General features: G+C 38.0%; 1 protein-coding gene across 2 annotated transcripts in view; it reads left to right on the top strand.

Moving 5' to 3' along the window:
• Positions 1-235: 235 nt before the first annotated feature.
• Usp12 (ubiquitin specific peptidase 12) overlaps positions 236-18,685 on the top strand; it is a 97,445-nt gene continuing 78,995 nt past the window's right edge. For both annotated transcript variants that reach the window (XM_026388371.2, XM_026388370.2), the window contains exon 1: positions 236-490. In XM_026388371.2, the coding sequence (XP_026244156.1) occupies positions 443-490 (48 nt within the window). In that variant the 5' untranslated portion in view covers positions 236-442. The remainder of the gene's footprint in view (positions 491-18,685) is intronic.

The following is an 18,685-nucleotide window of genomic DNA, read 5'->3' as shown; positions in this document are numbered from 1 at the left end:
CGTACGCTGGCCAGGGAGGGGCTGGAGTTTTGTGGCTGCAGCTACAGAACCGCGGAGGCGGGCACCGACGGGCGGGTTGGGCAGTGCTGCCGTGCAGCGCAACTGCCGGGCTTTAGGGCCTCCGCGGAGCCCGCTTCCCGGCGCGCTGGGCGGGGTGTGCGGCGAGCGGCTTCGCGGGCAGGCGCGGGCCCGGAGGCAGCGGCTGCGCCCTGCGCCGGGGCGGAGCCGGGGGCGGGCGGCCGGCAGGCGGGGGCTAGGGCCGAGGCCGAGAGTGCCTGAGCGCCGGCGGCTACGACGGCAGCGGAGGCCCAGCAGGCTCTGTGCGTGGGTCCGCGGCGGCTCGGGGTCCGCCCGCGGGTTGCGGTGCGAGCGGGGGGCCCGGCTGCCCTCCTCCCCCGCCCGCCGCCGCCGCTGTGATTGGGTGGAAGATGGCGCTGGGCGGATGGAAATCCTAATGACAGTCTCCAAATTCGCTTCCATCTGTACCATGGTAGGTGCGGCGGGAGGGCGGCGGGGGTGGCGCGGAGCCCTCGGTCCGGCGGCGGACGACCCGGGTTCTTGACACTCGGGGCGCTGCCTGAAGGGCCTAGCGCGGGGGCGGTTGGACTGCGCGCCGCGGGCGGCGCGGGGGATGAGCGGCCCGCGCAGCGGGGGAGGGGAGGGGAGGCGGCCGGGGCGGCTCGCGCGTGGCCCAGAGGGGAGACCATGCTGGACGTGGCGGGGGCCGGCTCTGGCCTTTGGGAGCTCCGGGCCAAACCGCGCGAGCCTTCCCGCGGCGCACCAGCCTGCGGGGCGCGGGGTGTGTGCGCGCCCGTCGGAGCGCGGCCGTGGGCCGGGGTCGCTGGAGAAGGGACGCCGAGCCGCGCGTCTCCATTTCCGTCTGGCCGAGCGCCCCGCGGGGAGCTGCCCCTGGCGGGTGTGCGGGTCTGCGGGCAGGAAGGAAAGGTCTCATTCCTACCCGGGGAGGGGACGGAAGTCAAGTGCAGATTTCCTCCACGCGCCTCTGGCTAGGCGGAGCCCCCGACCCCGTGCTGGGGGGAAGGGGGTGTGTGAGGAGGTGGAAACTTTTAGTGCTGTTGAAATTTTCTCTATTTTCTACTCTCCGAAAGGAACGAGCTCTCGGATTTCCAACTTGTGTCCAGGTGGCAGTCTTGTCATTGGAAATCCACGTTAATCTTGAAAAGCAGCGTTAGCTTTCCTGTCATTTGTTTATTTGACTACACCAGACTCCTATGTGTGAGGGACTGACTGTAAGGGCGATGGTATTGTTTTATTTAGGACAGACTTTAGGGGGAAAGTATTAATGCTCCTTAAAAGTTCCGAATTAAGCAAAGTGTGGGTGGATTTAAAACTTGTTTTTGTGCTTGGCCAGACGATCACTGTTTTCCATATGTGACAGATTCCTTTCATTAGATCTTTTATGTAGGGATTGTAATTTGAGTCATCACCAGCAAAAAGTTATTCTTTGCAATGTGGGCCTGGTGGTATGTTTCTAAGACTTCCGAAATCATTTTCATCTCTCTTCACCCTGTTTCATATAGGAGATCCCCAAGCAGTTTTCCATCAGAGGGTGGTACATTTTATATATTTAAGGAGTGGTGATTCAGATCGCAAAAGTGTGCTAAAAGCTGATTGTCTACGACATGCTATGGAACAATATTAAAAATGGCTGAAATCAGGTGGGCTTAAAATCTACAGTATTAAAGAAGAATGAATCATTGAGAATCCATTTCCCCATGTGGATGATTGTTTTTTCTCACAATTTACATTTTAGGAAAGCATTGGTATTAAGGGGGCTGTACTAAAATAATTTCTCAGAATTGGGCTAATTATTTTTAGAAATGGTAGTTATTATTGATTTCGAAACAGATGTAATGATTAAATCTTTTAACAGTGATAATTTTACCAGATTGCTGGGCTACACAGACTTTGTGGGGCATAGTTCATTGTCAAAGTCTAGGGCTTTAGGAGTGGTGATATTCTTTACTATTAATTCACTTACACAAAGATATGAAGTATTCCCACAAAATGGCACAGACTACTGATGCAGAGGTGGTTAAGGCAGTTTCTGCTCTTACTGTTTACATTCTAGTTGAAGGAGACAAACAATATTTAAATATGTTAATAAATATAATCAGATTAGAACAAGGAAGCACAGAGAGATTTGCCAAAGCCACACACTGAATAAGTGGGATTCTCATCTCAAGGATGTCAGACTGAAGCTCTTTCTAGGGCTTCCACTCAGGTGCATTAATTAATTGCATGCAGTGTGTATTTTGTCACTGGCAATACCGAATTGTCTGTGCCTGGTCAAATGAGATCATTCCAAAGATACTATTAAAATTGGTTATATCCTTTCATATTTAAATAAATTCTAATGCACTTCCAGAATATGGCTAAATATCTCAAGGTAATTTGAAGTGTTATTTTCTTTTTTTTAATATTTATTTTTCAGTTCTCGGCAGACACAACATCTTTGTTTGTATGTGGTGCTGAGGATCGAACCCGGGCCGCACGCATGCCAGGCGAGCGTGCTACCGCTTGAGCCACATCCCCAGCCCCTAAAGTGAAGTGTTATTTTCTAAAGAAAATTGCCATCCCATCTTCTAAGAATTACAAAGTCAAGAAAAGCAAAGATAATTACTCTGTTCTTTTGTAGATGCTCTGTGCTAGGCTTGGAACACTTCCCATCCTTAGCTGGCCAGTTTGTACCTGTCTTTTTGATCAGGTTGTGTTACCTGAATAATTCTATCTCTATTTATCTGCCTCTGTAGTTTCAGAGTATCTTTTGTAATTTCATACTTAATCCTGTAGTTTTTTTTGCTTCTTTCTATTATTATTATTATTGTTATTATTATTATTATTATTTTTAAAGGGAGAGAATTTTTTTAATATTTACTTTTTTAGTTTTCGGCGGATACAACATCTTTGTTTGTATGTGGTGCTGAGGATCGAACCCGGGCCTCATGCATGCCAGGCGAGTGGACTACCGCTTGAGCCACATCCCCAGCCCTGTTATTATTATTATTGTTATTATTATTATTTTGAGATGGGTCTCACTGTGTTGCCCAGATCTGACTTGACCTTGTGAACCCAAGTGATCTTCTCACTTCAATCTTCTATGTAGCTGGAACTATAGGTGTGTGCCACCATGCCTGGCTTCTTATCTCTTAGATTGTTAGGGTTTTAAAGTAAAGGACTATCATTTCTTTCTGCAGTTTGATCAGGAGCACTGCCTTTTGCATATAAAAAAAAAAGTTCTCCAAATCCTTTATTTCACTTTTTGACATCCCAAAGTGAATGATTAGTAGGGGTAAGATTGAGTCAGCATGTGGAATAGAGGAGAGAGGCTGGGCTTAACAAAATTATACTTTTCAGAGAGTCAGCAGCTGTGAAAACATTTAGGGTGAGTTGAAATTCAATTCTATAAATATCAAAGTTTACATAATTTATTCATTTGTCAAAATAAGGTGTAGGGCATGTCTACAATAAATACCTTAATTGGATAAGGTAACTTAAAAATAAATGTCTATCTGGCTGTGGTGGTGCACCCTGTAATCCCAGTGATTGTGGAAGAAGCTCAGGAGAATTGCAGATTGGACACCAGCAATTTATCTGGGCAATTTCTTGAGACTCTGTCTCAAAATAAGAAGCTCCATGGTAGAGCGCCCCTGGGTTCAATCTCCAGTACCAAGACCCGCCCCCCAACCCCCAGTGCTTTTGATGTGTCTTATTCTATATCACTGGTATTCTGCTTGCATGTGAAATTAGTAAAATTCATTTTTCTTAACTTAGTATTATAGCCTGACCCAAACAACTGACTGTTTAGATTGTAATGTGTAATTTGTAAAGGTACCTCTTCACATACATAGACATACAAGCCTTTTGTATGTCTACGAGGTAGTATATTTTCAGTTTCATGTAATGTTTGTTTTACCTTTTAAGTAGTTTCAGACTTCAGGGCCTGGTTCAGAGTAGCTACCGAATATTTAGTATTATACTTAATTGTGAAGGAATGGGAAAAGTGGTAGAATACCTGAAGAGGGGCTCTGGTTTGAAATTGAGGAGGAGGAGTAGAATAGACTTTGGTAACAGTGGGTTGTCCATCACGGCTATTACATGGAGACTGTTACTGCTTAATATTAGCTCCATAGATGATATCTCTGACTGGTTGTGATTGTCTCTTCAGCTTTGGGTTGTTGGAGTCCTGGGTGGGAAGGACTTGTTGGGGAAGGAGTTGAGTATGAGAATTCCTTATAGGAGGTTGGTCATATTGGCACCAGCTGGCCCACCCCTTGTCACAAGGCAGTGAGATAGACCATTAGGAACTGTGGTGTTAATGAGGCCAGGCCACAAGGTTAGGTGAGTTTGACAAGTTGTATTTCTGGAGGAAAAAAAACAAAAACCAAAAAACAAGAAAATTTCCCTGTGTCTAGCATAGTACCCTATAGGTGACTTTAAACTGCTTATTGAAGAAGTCCCAGATTAAGCTGGGTATTTGCCTTTTCTTATTGCTTGAGTCTCAGCCAGGTAAGAGATTTTGTGGTCAGTGCAGTCTAGCATCATTCCAGAAGAAAAGGTGGAAACAATGCTCATGTTTAGTTGGAGGGGAGTATGGAGACGAGGGGGTTCTCAGTCTCTTGTTATTATAGTCAGAATATTGTATTAAATAATAAAATTTTATCTATTTTTTATCTATTTTTGGCTGTTTTTCCTGTAAATGTTAATTTAAGAAGGAAAAAAACTGTAAAAAATAGGGAGTTTTCTGTTATTTAAGTAATTGGTTAAAGGAACATTTGAGTATGCTGAGGCTTATCGGAAGGAGAACATTCAGAAAAAGTATTGCAAATGTTTTATTTAAGCCTTCTGATGTTTTAGCTTTGGCTAAAATACACTTTGGGTCCTTAAAATTTCTCATTACAAGCTTGGTGTCGTTGCACAGGTCTGTAATCCTAGTGGCTCGGAAAGCTGAGGCAGGAGAACTGCAAGTTCAGAGCCATCCTCAGCAACTCAGTGAGGCCCTGTCTCTAAATAAAATATTAAAAAGGGCTTGGGATGTGGCTCAGTGGTTAAGCACCTCTGGGTCTAACCCCCAGCACGCGCTCCCTCCATCCCCCCCAAAAATCTCATTACAGAAAATCCAGCAAATAATAGGATAAACAGTGCGAAAATCACCTATTACCTTCAGTATACTTTCTTTGTTAAAAAACACTTAATTGAGTTTATACCCTAGAAACAGTTTTACATTGTTTTCTCCTTAAGAGATTGTCATGTTCATTTTAAAATTTGTTCAATTTTAAGATAAGCATGGAGAGTTTGATAATATAAAATGATGATATGGTAAGATTATTAACTCAGGCATAGGGATTGGGTGCTAGCTGGGTCATTGACATGTCATGTGTTTATAATTATTAGAGGGTAAAGTTATATAGTTAGAAGAAATGAAATTTAATATTAGATACTGGGTTTTTTTTTCCTATTTTAGGCACTTATTTATCACAAATAAAGGTAAGACTATTGGGATCTAAAACTTAATTGTTGAAAAACTACAGTATTCAGTGTCATACTCAGTTATGTGGAGTCTGCATAAACATAGTCTTCATATCATCTGGCTTTACTTACTTTCTGACTTTCTCCTACCTCTGGCTAATCTTTTTATAATAGATGAAAAGAAGGTTAATTATCTACTCTATAAAAAATCCATATTCTCCAGTTTTAGCCAGATTTTATCACAACATATCTTATTGACTTGTTTGATTCTAAGCTTTTGAGCAAGTCCCTAAAGATCCAGTCTACTTTTTGTCACTGATCATATTCCTTTTCTTCTTGCCTGTGAAACCATATTTATTCTGGCTGTCTTGAACCTTGTACTGTCTCAGGATGGATTTTTTTTTAAGCATTTGTATACTTTGTATAATTCCTTTTCAAAAATTTTAATTTTTTAGATTTAAATAATTTCATTTTGTTTTTTTCTTTCAGTAACCCTATTCTAGAAACTTAGATTTTTTTTTTTTTTTTAACCTGGGATTGAACCCAGAGGTGCTTAACCACTAAGCTACATCCCCAGCCCTTTTTCATATTTTATTTAGAGACATGGTCTTACTGAGTTGGTTAGGGCCTGGCTAAGTTGCTGAGGCTGGCTTTGAACTCTTGTTCCTCCTGCTTCAGCCTCCTGAGCTGCTGGGATTACTGGCGTGCACCACCATGCCTGGCTAAATATAGTATTTTATTATGTATCCTGCCTTATGGTATAATAAAAAGAGCAGTTGGACCAGAAAATAAATTCTAGTCCAGATTTTGACATTTAGATGTATTTGGGAAAATCTTTTAAAACTGAATTGGTTTTTCCTCATTTGTGAAATACAGGGATTGAACTAGACAGTCTTTAATTACTGTTCTTTTATTGTTTTAGGTATGAAATTCAGTTCTTGATTCTTTGAAAGTTTATAAATGATTATTAATATATTGTTCTCATTTGGGGAACTCATATGTTTTAGATAATATAAAGTGAGCATGGAATTAGACACAGTTAATGTGTATTAAGCCTAGTTTCCCAGTTTCTTTAAAGTTATTGAATTTTTGGAAAATTACAATCCAAAGTGAATGTATGTATTTTCCTTTAAAAACATTTAGTGAGGGTTGGTGATATCATTATTTTAGTCACTAAGACTAGACACATAGCTGTTTAGATGTTTTGACAACCTTTTTTTTTCTAATACCACTTAAGAAAAAAAAAATATTTGAATTGGTTTCCTTTTTTGAGATTCAATATTTTATTCCCCTCCCTGTGAATATGGACAAGTTACTTTTCTGTGCCACAGTTGCCTTATCTGTAAAATGGGGATAAAACAATATGTAGTTAATAGGGTTGGCCCATGGATCTTATTATCATTACTCTTCTGAATTCATTTGTTTCCTTTTTTGGATTTGTTTCCTTTTTTTGATGTTAATTGCTGGCTCAACAAATGCTAACCAAAATCAAAATTTGTTTTATTTATAAGATAATTATGTCACTTCATTTTTATTATAAGAAGTATTAATTTATTAGTATATACCTCTGAGGAAGCACTACCTTATTTTGAAATTAAGTATTAAATTATTAAAGCTAAGAGTGTAATTGATTATCTTTTTATGTTTTGATAGTTTGTAGAAAGACATCTGCTTTATTTTTCTGGGAACAAAATATAACTGGTCTAATTTATGACATTCCCAGACATATTTTAAAAATTAGACAATTTGGAGCCCAGGAATGGTAGTATATGCCTTTAATCTTAGATACTTGGGCGGCCGAGGCAGAAGGATCCCAAGTTTGAGGCCAGCCTTGGCAAGTTGGAAGCCAGCTTGGGTAACTTAGAAAACCTTGTCTGAAAATAAAATATAACAAGGGGTTGAGGTTGTAGCTTAGTGGTAAAACACCCTTGGGTTTAATCTACAGTACTTAAAAAAGAAAGTTTAGGGTTTGGGGATTTAGCTCAGTGGCAGAGTGCTTGCCTAGTATGTACAAGAAAGCCCTGAGTTGGGTCCTCCACAACCTGAAGGGAAAAAAAAGTTTAGACAATTTGGGAATACTGCTTTTAGAAGAAGTCTTATTTATTTGATGATTGATTTTTCCCTGTGCTGGCGGTTAAACCCAGAGTTTTGTGAATGTTTTTAGCTTTCGCTGTGCCACTGAGGTACCTACTCAGCCTTTAATTTTTTTACACTAAGTGTACACACTAGTTTTTTGGTCATTATTAGAACTAAAAGTGTGTATGTTTAAGTTAGCTTCATACTTTATTCCCTTTAAGATTTTTCCAGTATTTATTGTGGACTTATTAGTAGACTTTATTCCTATTGTTCCCCTATCCATCATCCTTTACTGGAATAAACATTAAAAAATTTATTATTTTTTAGTTGTAGATGGACACAATATCTTAATTTTATTCATTTATTTTTATGTAGTGCTGAGTATTGAACCCAGTGCCTCATGCGTGCATGGCAAGTGCTCTACCACTGAGCCACAACCCCAGGCCTCGAATAAATATTTTGTTGGTTGGTTTACAGACCCTTAGTCTGCTCTTAGGTATCTTGTCTAGAAACTGCTCTCTTCCTGTCTTCTGGGTTGGAAGAGGGTGATTTAAACGTCTACTATATACATTTTAAGGTGTTGGAAGAAAAATGTGTTAGATACAAAGAATTAAGGGGTGCTAAATTGAAAACTCAGAAAGACATAGTCTTGTGGAAAAACTTGTGAGATTTGTTCACTTAATATCTCATGCATATAATTTGTATTAGAAGGAGGTACAATAGACAATTTATGTAAATAACTTGTTTTGAAGGAAAAACTATTAGATCTTTGATTTCAAAAAAGACAATCCAGAAGATTTAATAGTATGTAGGGTAAGATATTTAATGTTGACCATGATTTTAGTAGATGCTATAGCTCCTTTTAATCTTCACTTCATTGGATTGTGCTTTTCTGTTGTTTCTGTACAAGAAGAACCATTGCTTTTTCTAAAATATATTGTGTCTCTAAAGAAGTGAGATATAAATTTGCTTATATTCTCCATTTGTAGTGATCCATATGTCTTAAGCTGTCAACCACTGAAAATTTATTTTCACCTTAAAAGAAGTAGACATTTGTTTCTGTGAAAATGGACAGATGTTCTATTGAAATGCTTCATAGGTGCAGGGACCATTCATGCATTTTCTATTTGTAAACAGTGGTTTCAGTTGTCACAACTTCCAGTGGAGTGTTGTTGTCTTTGATTTTATTTTAATGCTACTTGTTTCAGTGAATAATAAGCCTCTGCCTAACGACAGCAGTTGACTGTAATTTTTCATAGAGAGGGGTGAATTTTTAGCCAATAGTTTTTTTTTGTTGTTGTTGTTGGTTTTTTTTTTTTGTTTGTTTGTTTTTTTCCTTTCCTTTTTTGGAAGTGAGTGCCTTTCTTCTGTAAGGAATTTAAGGAAGTACTAGTGGAGACCTACTTTATATCAGGGTGTATATAGGTTCTGAGAATATAAAATGACTATGATAAGCTCTAGTCTTAAGGAGCTTACCATTTAGTGTGTCCTGAATGTGTTACACTTGCACTGAGAAAGTAATCCTCTTGGCCCCTGGGCAGCCAGGTGGTGTCTGGGTGGATCAGAGATCCTTTCTACCAGTCCCACTCAATGACAGCTGACTTATGTGTATATTCTTGTGGGCTCTACACATATTATTTTCTATTCAGAGTTGGCCAAATTAGGTATTATTAGTCTCACTTTCACAAAATGAAATAACAAGGTTAATGCCATCTTTACATAAACTAGTGATAGGGTCCATATTTCTTGACTCTCAAATCCATTGTGATATCTACTGGCCAAAATGTTGCAGCTTTGATGGTTGAGATACAATTGTTTCTTTTTTTTTTTAAGTATTTTTTTTAGTTGTCAATGGGCCTTTATTTTAATTATTTAAATGTTGTGCTGAGAATCAAACCCAGTGCCTCACACATGCCAGGTAAGTGCTCTACTACTGAGCCACAACCCTGGCCCCCAATTGTTTCTTTATAAATGAGAATTTGGGAATTTTTATCCCTAACTTAGCTGTGTGTGTGTGTATGTATTTTTCTTTGATTCCCATTCTGCTTACCAATTATTCTTTGGTAGGTCATTTATGAAATGGAATAATACACATTATTATAATGTAATATATGTAAAATATATAGCATATGTGTAATTATATAACTATATAATATGTGTAATATAAAAATATCGTAATATAATACATAGTATTATAATTAGTTCAATTATTGAATAATAATTTTCCCATTATCGGGTGAGATGATATATGTAAAAGTCCCCCTTTTTTTTTAATCATTATTGGTAGAGTTGCTTGTCCTTTTAAGGGAAGGATTGGAGGCATGCTAAGATATCATGGATAAAACAACTCACAAGTTATCTTTGACAAAATGTAGTCAATCAATTTAAAGATTGAAATATGAATATTTTAATCATTCTGGTTTAGATGCTCAGGTAGTTGATAAAGCAAAGTTTTAGATTATCCCTTAAAGAAACACCTCTCCCCAGTACTGGAGACTGAACCTGAACCCAGGGGTTCTCTAGTACTTCACTATATCCCCAGCCCTTTTTATTTTTTATATTATTGAGATAGGGTCTCACTAAGTTGTGAGGCTGGCCTTGAATTTGAAATCCTTCTGCCTCAGCCTCCTGAGTCACTGGGATTACAGGTGTGTGCCACTACATCTGGTTAAGAAAAATCTTTTTGGCTATGTTAGGAATTTATGGTTCAAAGAAAGTAAACTACTGTCTTTTTTAAAATTCCCTTTTAAGGACGGTTTCTATTGGTTTGGTTCTCATTCTAATATACAGTTCTTTGCTAAATTGTTTATGCTATGAGGAAGCAGTTAACTTCTGATGTCAGCAAACTCTTTGTACTTTTATTCTAGTAAATTTTTTTTTGAAGCTCTAAAACTGTAAGTATTTGTGCTAATATTTGAAGTATTGGTCTGCCTGGTGTTTTTAGGGATCCTTGAAAAGAGAGCCTTCGTAATTCTTTCAAATTAAAAGGCCTTCTAGGCATAAGTAAGCAATAAAATAAGTCCTAAGATCAAGGAGAAAATAAAAGCTTTCTGTTCTTTGGAATGGAAAATATGTTTATAGTTTGGGATTTTGTAGATTAAAGTATGTTTTGTATGCGATTATCTTAGTTTAAAAAGTTAGCCATTATAACTTTTTAGAAGTCTTCCCCGCCCAGAATATTTTCCCATGGTTTTTCTTTGCTGAGGTTGCAAGGATTTTTTTTTTGTGTGTGTGTTTAGTTTGCTTTATGGAAATATTAATTTGCAGGATGATTAAAGATGGTACCTTGGAGGAAGCAGCTAGTACTTTGAAGTTTGCATAAGGAAGTATGTCTTGGGAGGGCGTTCTCTTTCTGTGAAGCAATGTTATGTTTAGAAGGTTTCAGATTTAATGGCCCCAAGGAAGAATCCTTGGTTCTTCTAGGAACTAGTAAGGAATTAGGATCAGATGTTTTCACCATTCAATATTTGATGGACTTAAGGGTGTGACACTGATAATTTCCTCTAACTGATGTAATCAGGGTTATTTAGGGAATGTGAAAAAATTTGGAATACTTTGGAAAATGTCAGAGGCTCAAAACTGGACATAAGTAACCAAAGCCAAAAAATTGTCTTTTGATTATGCTAGACAATTTTTTTTAGATTTGCATATGCTTCTTCAAAAAGAGTTCACTTTTTTAAAAAAAATTATTAGTCTCATTTGGGTTTTTTTTTTTTTTTTTTTTTGCATTTTTAAATTGGAGGAGGCTTCTCTCTCTCCCATAGGGAACCCAACTGAACAAGGACCTTCCCTGTTCTATGACTGAGTACAGAAGGGTTTTGACTTAATCAGCTTTGCCTGTGACTGAAAAGAAGCAATTTTCAACTTCTAGGGTTTTTTTCCCCTCAATAAAAACCAAGCCTTATCCTGATAAGCATACTTGCTTATTTGCATCATTGTCTTATTTGAAGTCATCACAGGGGTGCCCTTTAGCTAAAAAGATGTAAGTGTAATCTGTAACTATTTTTGTTCTCTATGTAGTTTATTACTTTCTTATTGTTCCCTCTCATTATTATTTTCTTATTGTTGAGATATAATTGCCAAATACAATTGTCAGTATTTAAGGAATTGCATTTTAAGGACTTGCTCAGGTTACTGCTCCTTCTAAGCTTTCTATTGTTCAAGAGTCATTATTGCCTTATATCCTTTAAGCCTTTTTTGTGTTTGTTACACTTTTTTTTCACCCTAGATGTTTGTTGACTTAATAGCTTCTTTCTTCTGTTCTTTTCTCCTCCCTCCCTCCTTCCCTTCCTTCTTTCCTTCCTTTCTTTCTTTTCTTTCTTTCTTTCCCAGGTTGTGTTATTTTAGCACTTTAGTGCTAATAGTCTGGGTCTATTGTGATGTTCTTGTTTTTTTTTTTAAAGCTAATTACTCATGTTGTCATTAACTGATTTTATAAAGTTGAATGTGACTTCTGTAATTTTTGGTTTTGCAAGATACTTAGGGATCTAACATTGTGGTTACTTGGTGGTACTGTTGCTAGTACTTCACCCATTGAAATCTCACATAGTCCAAAATAAAGGCATAGAAGGATTTGCCCTCTTAAACTATTTCATTTAATATAGTTCTTGAAACACTGACCAGCACAATTAGATGAAAGAAATGAAAGGGATACACATAGGAAAAGAAGAACTCAAATTGGCACTATTTGCTGATGATATGATTCTATACCTAGAAGATCCTAAAAGTTCCACCAGAAAACTTCAGGAACTAGTAAATAAATTCAGCAAAATAGCAGGATATAAAATCAACACCCATAAATCAAAGGCATTTCTGTATATCAGTGACAAATTCTCATAAAGGGAAACGAGGAAAACTATCCCATTTATGATAGCCTCAAAAAAAAAAAAAACCCTTGGGAATCAATTTAACAAAAGAGGTGAAAGATCTATATAATGAAAATTACAGAACCCTAAAAAAAGAAATCAAAGACCTTAGAAGATGGAAAGATCTACTTTGCTCTCGGATAGGCAGAATTAATATTATCAAAATGACCATACTTCCAAAAGCACTATACAGATTTAATGCAATTCCAATAAAAATTCCAATGACATTCCTCATAGAAATAGAAAAAGCAATCATAAAGTTCATCTGGAAAAATAAGAGACCCAGAATAGCTAAAGCATTCCTTAACAGGAAGAGTGAAGCAGGTGGCATCACTATACCAGACCTTAAACTATACTACAGAGCAATAGTAACAAAAACAACATGGTATTGGCACCAAAGAGAGTGGTAGAACAATGGTACAGAATAGAGGACACAGAGACTAACCCACAAAACTATAATAAGCATGTATTAGACAAAGGTGCCAAGAATATGCATTGGAGAAAAGATAGCCTCTTCAACCACTGGTGCTGGGAAAACTGGAAATCCATACGCAACAAAATGAAATTAAACCCCTATCTCTCACCATGCACAAAACTCAACTCAAAATGGATAGGACTTAGGAATACAACCAGAGACCCTGCATCTAATAAGTTTCTTCTCAGCAGAAGAAACTATCTGTGTGGTGAATAGAGAGCCTACATCTTGGGAGCAAATCTTTACCCCTCACACATCAGATAGAGTACTAATCTCTAGGGTATATAAAGAACTCAAAAAGCTAAACACCAAAAATGCAAATATCCCAATAATAAACGGACTAAGGACCTGAATAGACACTTATCAGAAGAGGATATATAATCAATCAACAAACATATCAGTAAATGAATTCAGCAAAATATATATTGGCATATATATATATATATACACACACACACACACACACACACACATACACACACACAGTGGAATATTACTCAGCAATAAATGTTCATCATCGCTAGCAATTAGAGAAATGCAAATCAAAACTGCTCTTAAGATTCCATCTCACTCCAGTCAGAATGGCAGCTATTATGAAAACAAACAATAATAAGTGTTTACTAGGATGTGGGGAAAAAGGTACACTCATACATTCCTGGTGGGACTGCAAATTGGAGCAGCCAATATGGAAAGCAATATGGAGATTTCTGGGAAAATTGGGAATGGAACCACCATTTGACCCAGCTGTCTCTCTCCTCGGTGTATACCCAAAGGACTTAAAAACAGCATATTACAGGGACACAGCCACATCAATGTTTATAGCAGCACAATTCACAATAGCTAAACTGTAGAGCCAACCTAGATGCCCTTCAATAGATGAGTGGATAAAAAAAAAAAATGTGGCACATATATACAATGGAATATTACTCAGCAATAAAAGAGAATAAAACCTCTCTGCCATTTTGGGGAACAATCCATGTTTAACATCAACTCTGGAATTGTATGATGACAAGGTCAGTTTCAGAAGTAGAGTAGAATTAAAAAATCAATTAAATTATCCATTGTATTGTTAAATAAATATGTGACATCTGATTACCTTGGAAATAATACTTATTTTTAATCCTACTTCTATTTTTGTGTGAGAGATTAAACCAGGGGTGCTTAACCACTGACCCATATCCTCAGCCCCTTTAAAATTATATTTTATTTGGAGATGGGGACTCACTGAGTTGCTTAGGGCCAAGCTAAGTTGCTGAAGTTACATTTGATCTTCCTGCCTCAGCCTCCCTAGTTGCTGGGATTACAGGCTGGCACCACCATGCCCAGCTTTAATCCTATTTACTTGAAACATGGTCTCACTGTTGCCTAGTCTGATCATTTCTTGGACTCAAGTGATCCTCCCACTTTAGCCTCCCAAGTAACTGGTACTCCCAAGTAACTGGTACAGGTGTGTGTCACTGTGTCCTTGTACTTTACTTACTTTAGAAAGTACAAAATTGTGTGGAATAAAAAAATCCATCTACAGAGGTGAGGAGCAATCCTTTTCAAGAGGTAATTGATTGCTAAGAGCCACAGCCAAGTAATATGATGCATGACATTTTTGGTTGAAAGGTGACGCCAGCAAGCCATTGAGATGATATGATTATGTTAAGATCTGCATTCATATGGATATTGGACTCCTGCTGTCCACCTCGGCCTGCTACCCTGCTACGGGACTCCTGGAGAGTTCCCATTGGTTGGGGAAGTGCGGTTGGAGGGAATTCCAGAGGAGGGACTTCCTGTTGGGGTCCCGGAGAACGGCGCGTGGGTCCTCGAGAGTCGGTCCCGGGAGCGTACGGGGCATTGGCGGCAGTTTCAAAAATAAAGTTTGTTCCTGCTTGAGTGGCTCGTGATTTTGTGCCCAGCCAGACTGCGGCAATTGATAGTAAAAGTTGGGGTATGTATAGGTTGCCAGACATTACCTGTGCATACACAAATGCATCCCTACCCCCCAAATAAAATCAGTTCTGCAGGTTTATTTGCAACTTGCCTTTTAAACTTAATGTATAGTGGATTGTCTATGTCCAAATTTTCCATTTTATAAAAACACCAGTCAAATTGGGTTAGAGCCAAACCTACTTATTTAATTTTAACTTGATTACCTTTGTAAAGACCCTGTTTCCAAATAAAGTAACATTCTGAGGTACACTCATACATTGCTGCTGGGACTGCAAATTGGTGCAGCCAATATGGAAAGCAATATGGAGATTTCTGGGAAAATTGGGATAAAATATTCTGAGGTACTGAGGGTTAGTTCTTCAAATTATCTTTATTAGGGGGTACAATTCTCTAACATGAGTGGAGCAGTCAGGTCCATTATTACAGTCAGTATCATTGATTGTTCATTAAGTAGGGTTGTGTTCTAGACATTATAGATGTGTAGCTATTTAAGTTTCAGTTCACATGGCTTGAAGTGTAGTCTGGGAGACCAGACTCATCCATACTAAGGTAAACAGTGATACATACTTAGTATGCTAAGGATTCTGACGTTTTTTTGAATGAAGCCTAGATTAATGGGAGAAAGCTTGTGGAAGTAAGTAGGAAGGAAAACTTGTTGCGATTTCAGAGGCAGTTTGAAAGAAAAGGAGGAAGGGAAAGGTAATGGAGAGAAGGTAAGAATGTGAATTAAAACAACTAACATGAAAAAAAAGTTAAAATTACTTAAGTAGTTTGATGTTTGGTAACTTTGAAACTTGTTAATTACACTTAAGCAAAAATCTATAAAGGTCTGACAGTTTGAAAAGAGGAATGTATTCTTAAAATTCACATTGATAGCCTACAAAACTGATTTTGCTAAAATGGGTTAATGAAAAGTGCTTTAAAATACTCAACTTTTCTTTCTAAAGTAATCACAGGGAAAAAGGTCTATTGTGGGAGGCCATCACAACATGTGACCAGCATTGTCCCCTCCTGATTGGTTTGAGGCACTGTCACCCCAGTGATCTGGCCACTTTTAAGTAGCTGAAGGCAGTAGCCCTGATGTTGAGAGGAGTAAAAATGCAACCAAATGTGTCTTCATGCATAGGCGTGCCTTCCTACAGCCTGTGCGTCAAGCTACGTAAATGCCCTTGGTGTGTCCCCATCTCTTACTGTGCACTTGGGTGTGGCCTTCCTAGATGTCAGTCAACCTGCTGACAACAGATATCTTGCAGCTAGACTCAGCCCCTTGAAACCTGACCCCTTGCCTCATTTGAATGGCTTCTGCTCAATAAAAGGGGTCAGCACATGCTTCCTCTCTTTTTGTAGACTCTTAAGATCAGAATAGCCGTTACAGCACCCCCCAAAGAAAAAGGTATCTCTCTCTCTTGTGGTTATTTCAGTCCAGTCCAGTTATTTCGTGGAGTGACCCTGAGTGTTTTAGTAGTGATCAATGGGACAGTCTATAAAGTCTTAAGTCTGTGTCAGCTAGGGCACTTATGTTTTGTAGCTTAATATTAAAATCTATCAAGTGAAAAGGGAAGTAGTTTTAAAAAAAATGTATTTAAAAAGTCAAAACATCATTACTGTGGGTCATTTCATTAGTAAAAATAACTTATGCAGGATATATTTTTGTAGTGTGCTTTCTGTGACCGAATCAATGTGATTTGTTTCAAACTGCTTTATTATTTTTTACCCCAAATGATAAGTGCAAAATCTATGGAATGGGCCCATTTTCTAGAAGAGGACACATAGAAAAAATTGAGTTTAGGATTTGGCCTGAAATCTATGTTCAGTATAGTGCTTTTGCCACTGGGCCTCACGGCTGCTAATGTAGATATAAACACTTCTAAACCAGTGTCATTCACTCATTTCACTCTCCACTTCAGTCCCTCCCTCCCTCTTTTCTTTCTCTCCCCACTCTTTCCTTTTTCTCTTTCTTACACACACATACACAATTTCTTAATACCCTTGGATTTTTCATCTTTGTTGAAATTACTTGACTAGATCAATAGATTGTATTGGTTGGTTAGTCCCTACTTTTTTCTTTCTTTCCTTTTTTATTTTTTGTAGTATTGGGGATCAAATCCAGGACCCTGCAAATGCTTAGACAAGTGCTCTACCACATCCATAGCCCTAGAATCTCTCATCTTTTATTACATTTATCTTTTGAAAAAATCAGAGTGTCCCATAGTTTTTTCCATTTTCTGCACATTGCTGATTTCATCCCTTAGTTTAACATCTTCCCTCCTATGTATTTGGTGTAAACTGGTGGAGGTAGAGACTTAATCCACATTCCTTGATTTTTGTTTGTTTGGGATAGAGAAGGAACAGTAGTAGTGAAAAAATAGGCGATGTGCATTCCCTATTGCATCACATTACGGCAGTATGTCTTCTTTTTATAATGTTAAGGTGACAGGCATTGTCAACATGTCTTTTCTATTACGTAGTCCCTGGCAGCCCCTGGCAGCGGTTCACCTAGTGGTTTTTTGCAGCTGTTGATGATGATTGCCTAGATCCAGTATTTCATTAGTGGTTCAAGATAACTGCTTTTATAGGTTTTAATTTTTTTAAATTTTATTTTACTAAAATTTTTTTTTAATAGTTGTAGATGGATGCAATACCATTATTTTATTTATTTTTGTTTGGCGCTAAGGATCAAACCTAGTGCCTTACATATGCTAGGCAAGCACACTATTGCTGAGCCACAACCCTAGCCCAGGTTTTTATTTATTTTAAATTTAAAATTTTTAAATTTGTTTTAATTATACATGACAGTAGAATGCATTTATGCACTTTAGTATACATAGATGGAATATAATTTCTCATTTTTCTGAGTATACATGTTGTAGAATCATTGGTCATGTAGTCACATATATACATAAAGCAATAATGTCTGTTTCACTCTACTATCCTTCCTATCCCCACATTCCTCCCCTCTTCTCCCATCACTTCCCTCTACCTAATCTAAGGTAACTCTTCTCTAGTGTCCAGCCTACCTTATTGTCATATTAGAGAAAATGGCCTTTGGTTTTTTGGGATTAGCTTAATGGCTTATTTTTATTTATTAGCATGATAGTCTCCAACTCCATTTACTGGCAAATGCCATAATTTCTTTCTTCTTTAAAGCTGAATAATGTTCCATTGAGTATATATACCACATTTTTTTATCCTTTCTTCTATTGAAGGACATCTAGGTTGGTTTCATAGTTTAGTTATTATGAATTGAGCTGCTATAAATATTGATGTAGCTGCATTACTGTAGTATGCTTATTTTAAATCCTTTGGGTATAAACTGAGGAGTGGGATGGCTGAATGAAATGGTGGTTCCATTCCAAGTTTTCCAAGGAATCTCCATACTGCTTTCCATAGTGGTTGTATCAGTTTGCAGTCCTGCCAGCAATGTATGAGTGTACTCCCCCCCCCCACATCCTTGTCAACATTATTGTTGACTGTATTCTTGATGAGTGCCGTTTTGACTGGAGTGAGATGAAATTTTAACATTTCTCTAATTGCCATAGACGTTGAACACTTTTTTGATATATTTGTTGATCAGTTGTATTTCTTCTTCTCTGAAGTGTCTGTTCAGTTCCTTAGCCCATTTATTGATTGGGTTATTTGTTTTTTTGATGTTAAATTTTTTGAGTTCTTTATCTATCCTAGAGGCTAATGCTTTATTGGAGGTGCATGTGGTAAAGATTTTCTCCCAATCTGTAGGCTCTCTTCTCACATTATTGTTTTCTTTGATGAGATGCAGCTTTTTAATTTGAGCCCATCCCATTCAGATTTTTATTTATTTATTTGAATATTTATTTTTTAGTTG

Source organism: Urocitellus parryii, chromosome 2 (assembly GCF_045843805.1).
Source record: "Urocitellus parryii isolate mUroPar1 chromosome 2, mUroPar1.hap1, whole genome shotgun sequence".
Lineage (NCBI taxonomy): Eukaryota > Metazoa > Chordata > Mammalia > Rodentia > Sciuridae > Urocitellus > Urocitellus parryii.
Note: the sequence above shows the minus strand (reverse complement) of the source record. Positions and strands in the feature narration are given on the sequence as shown.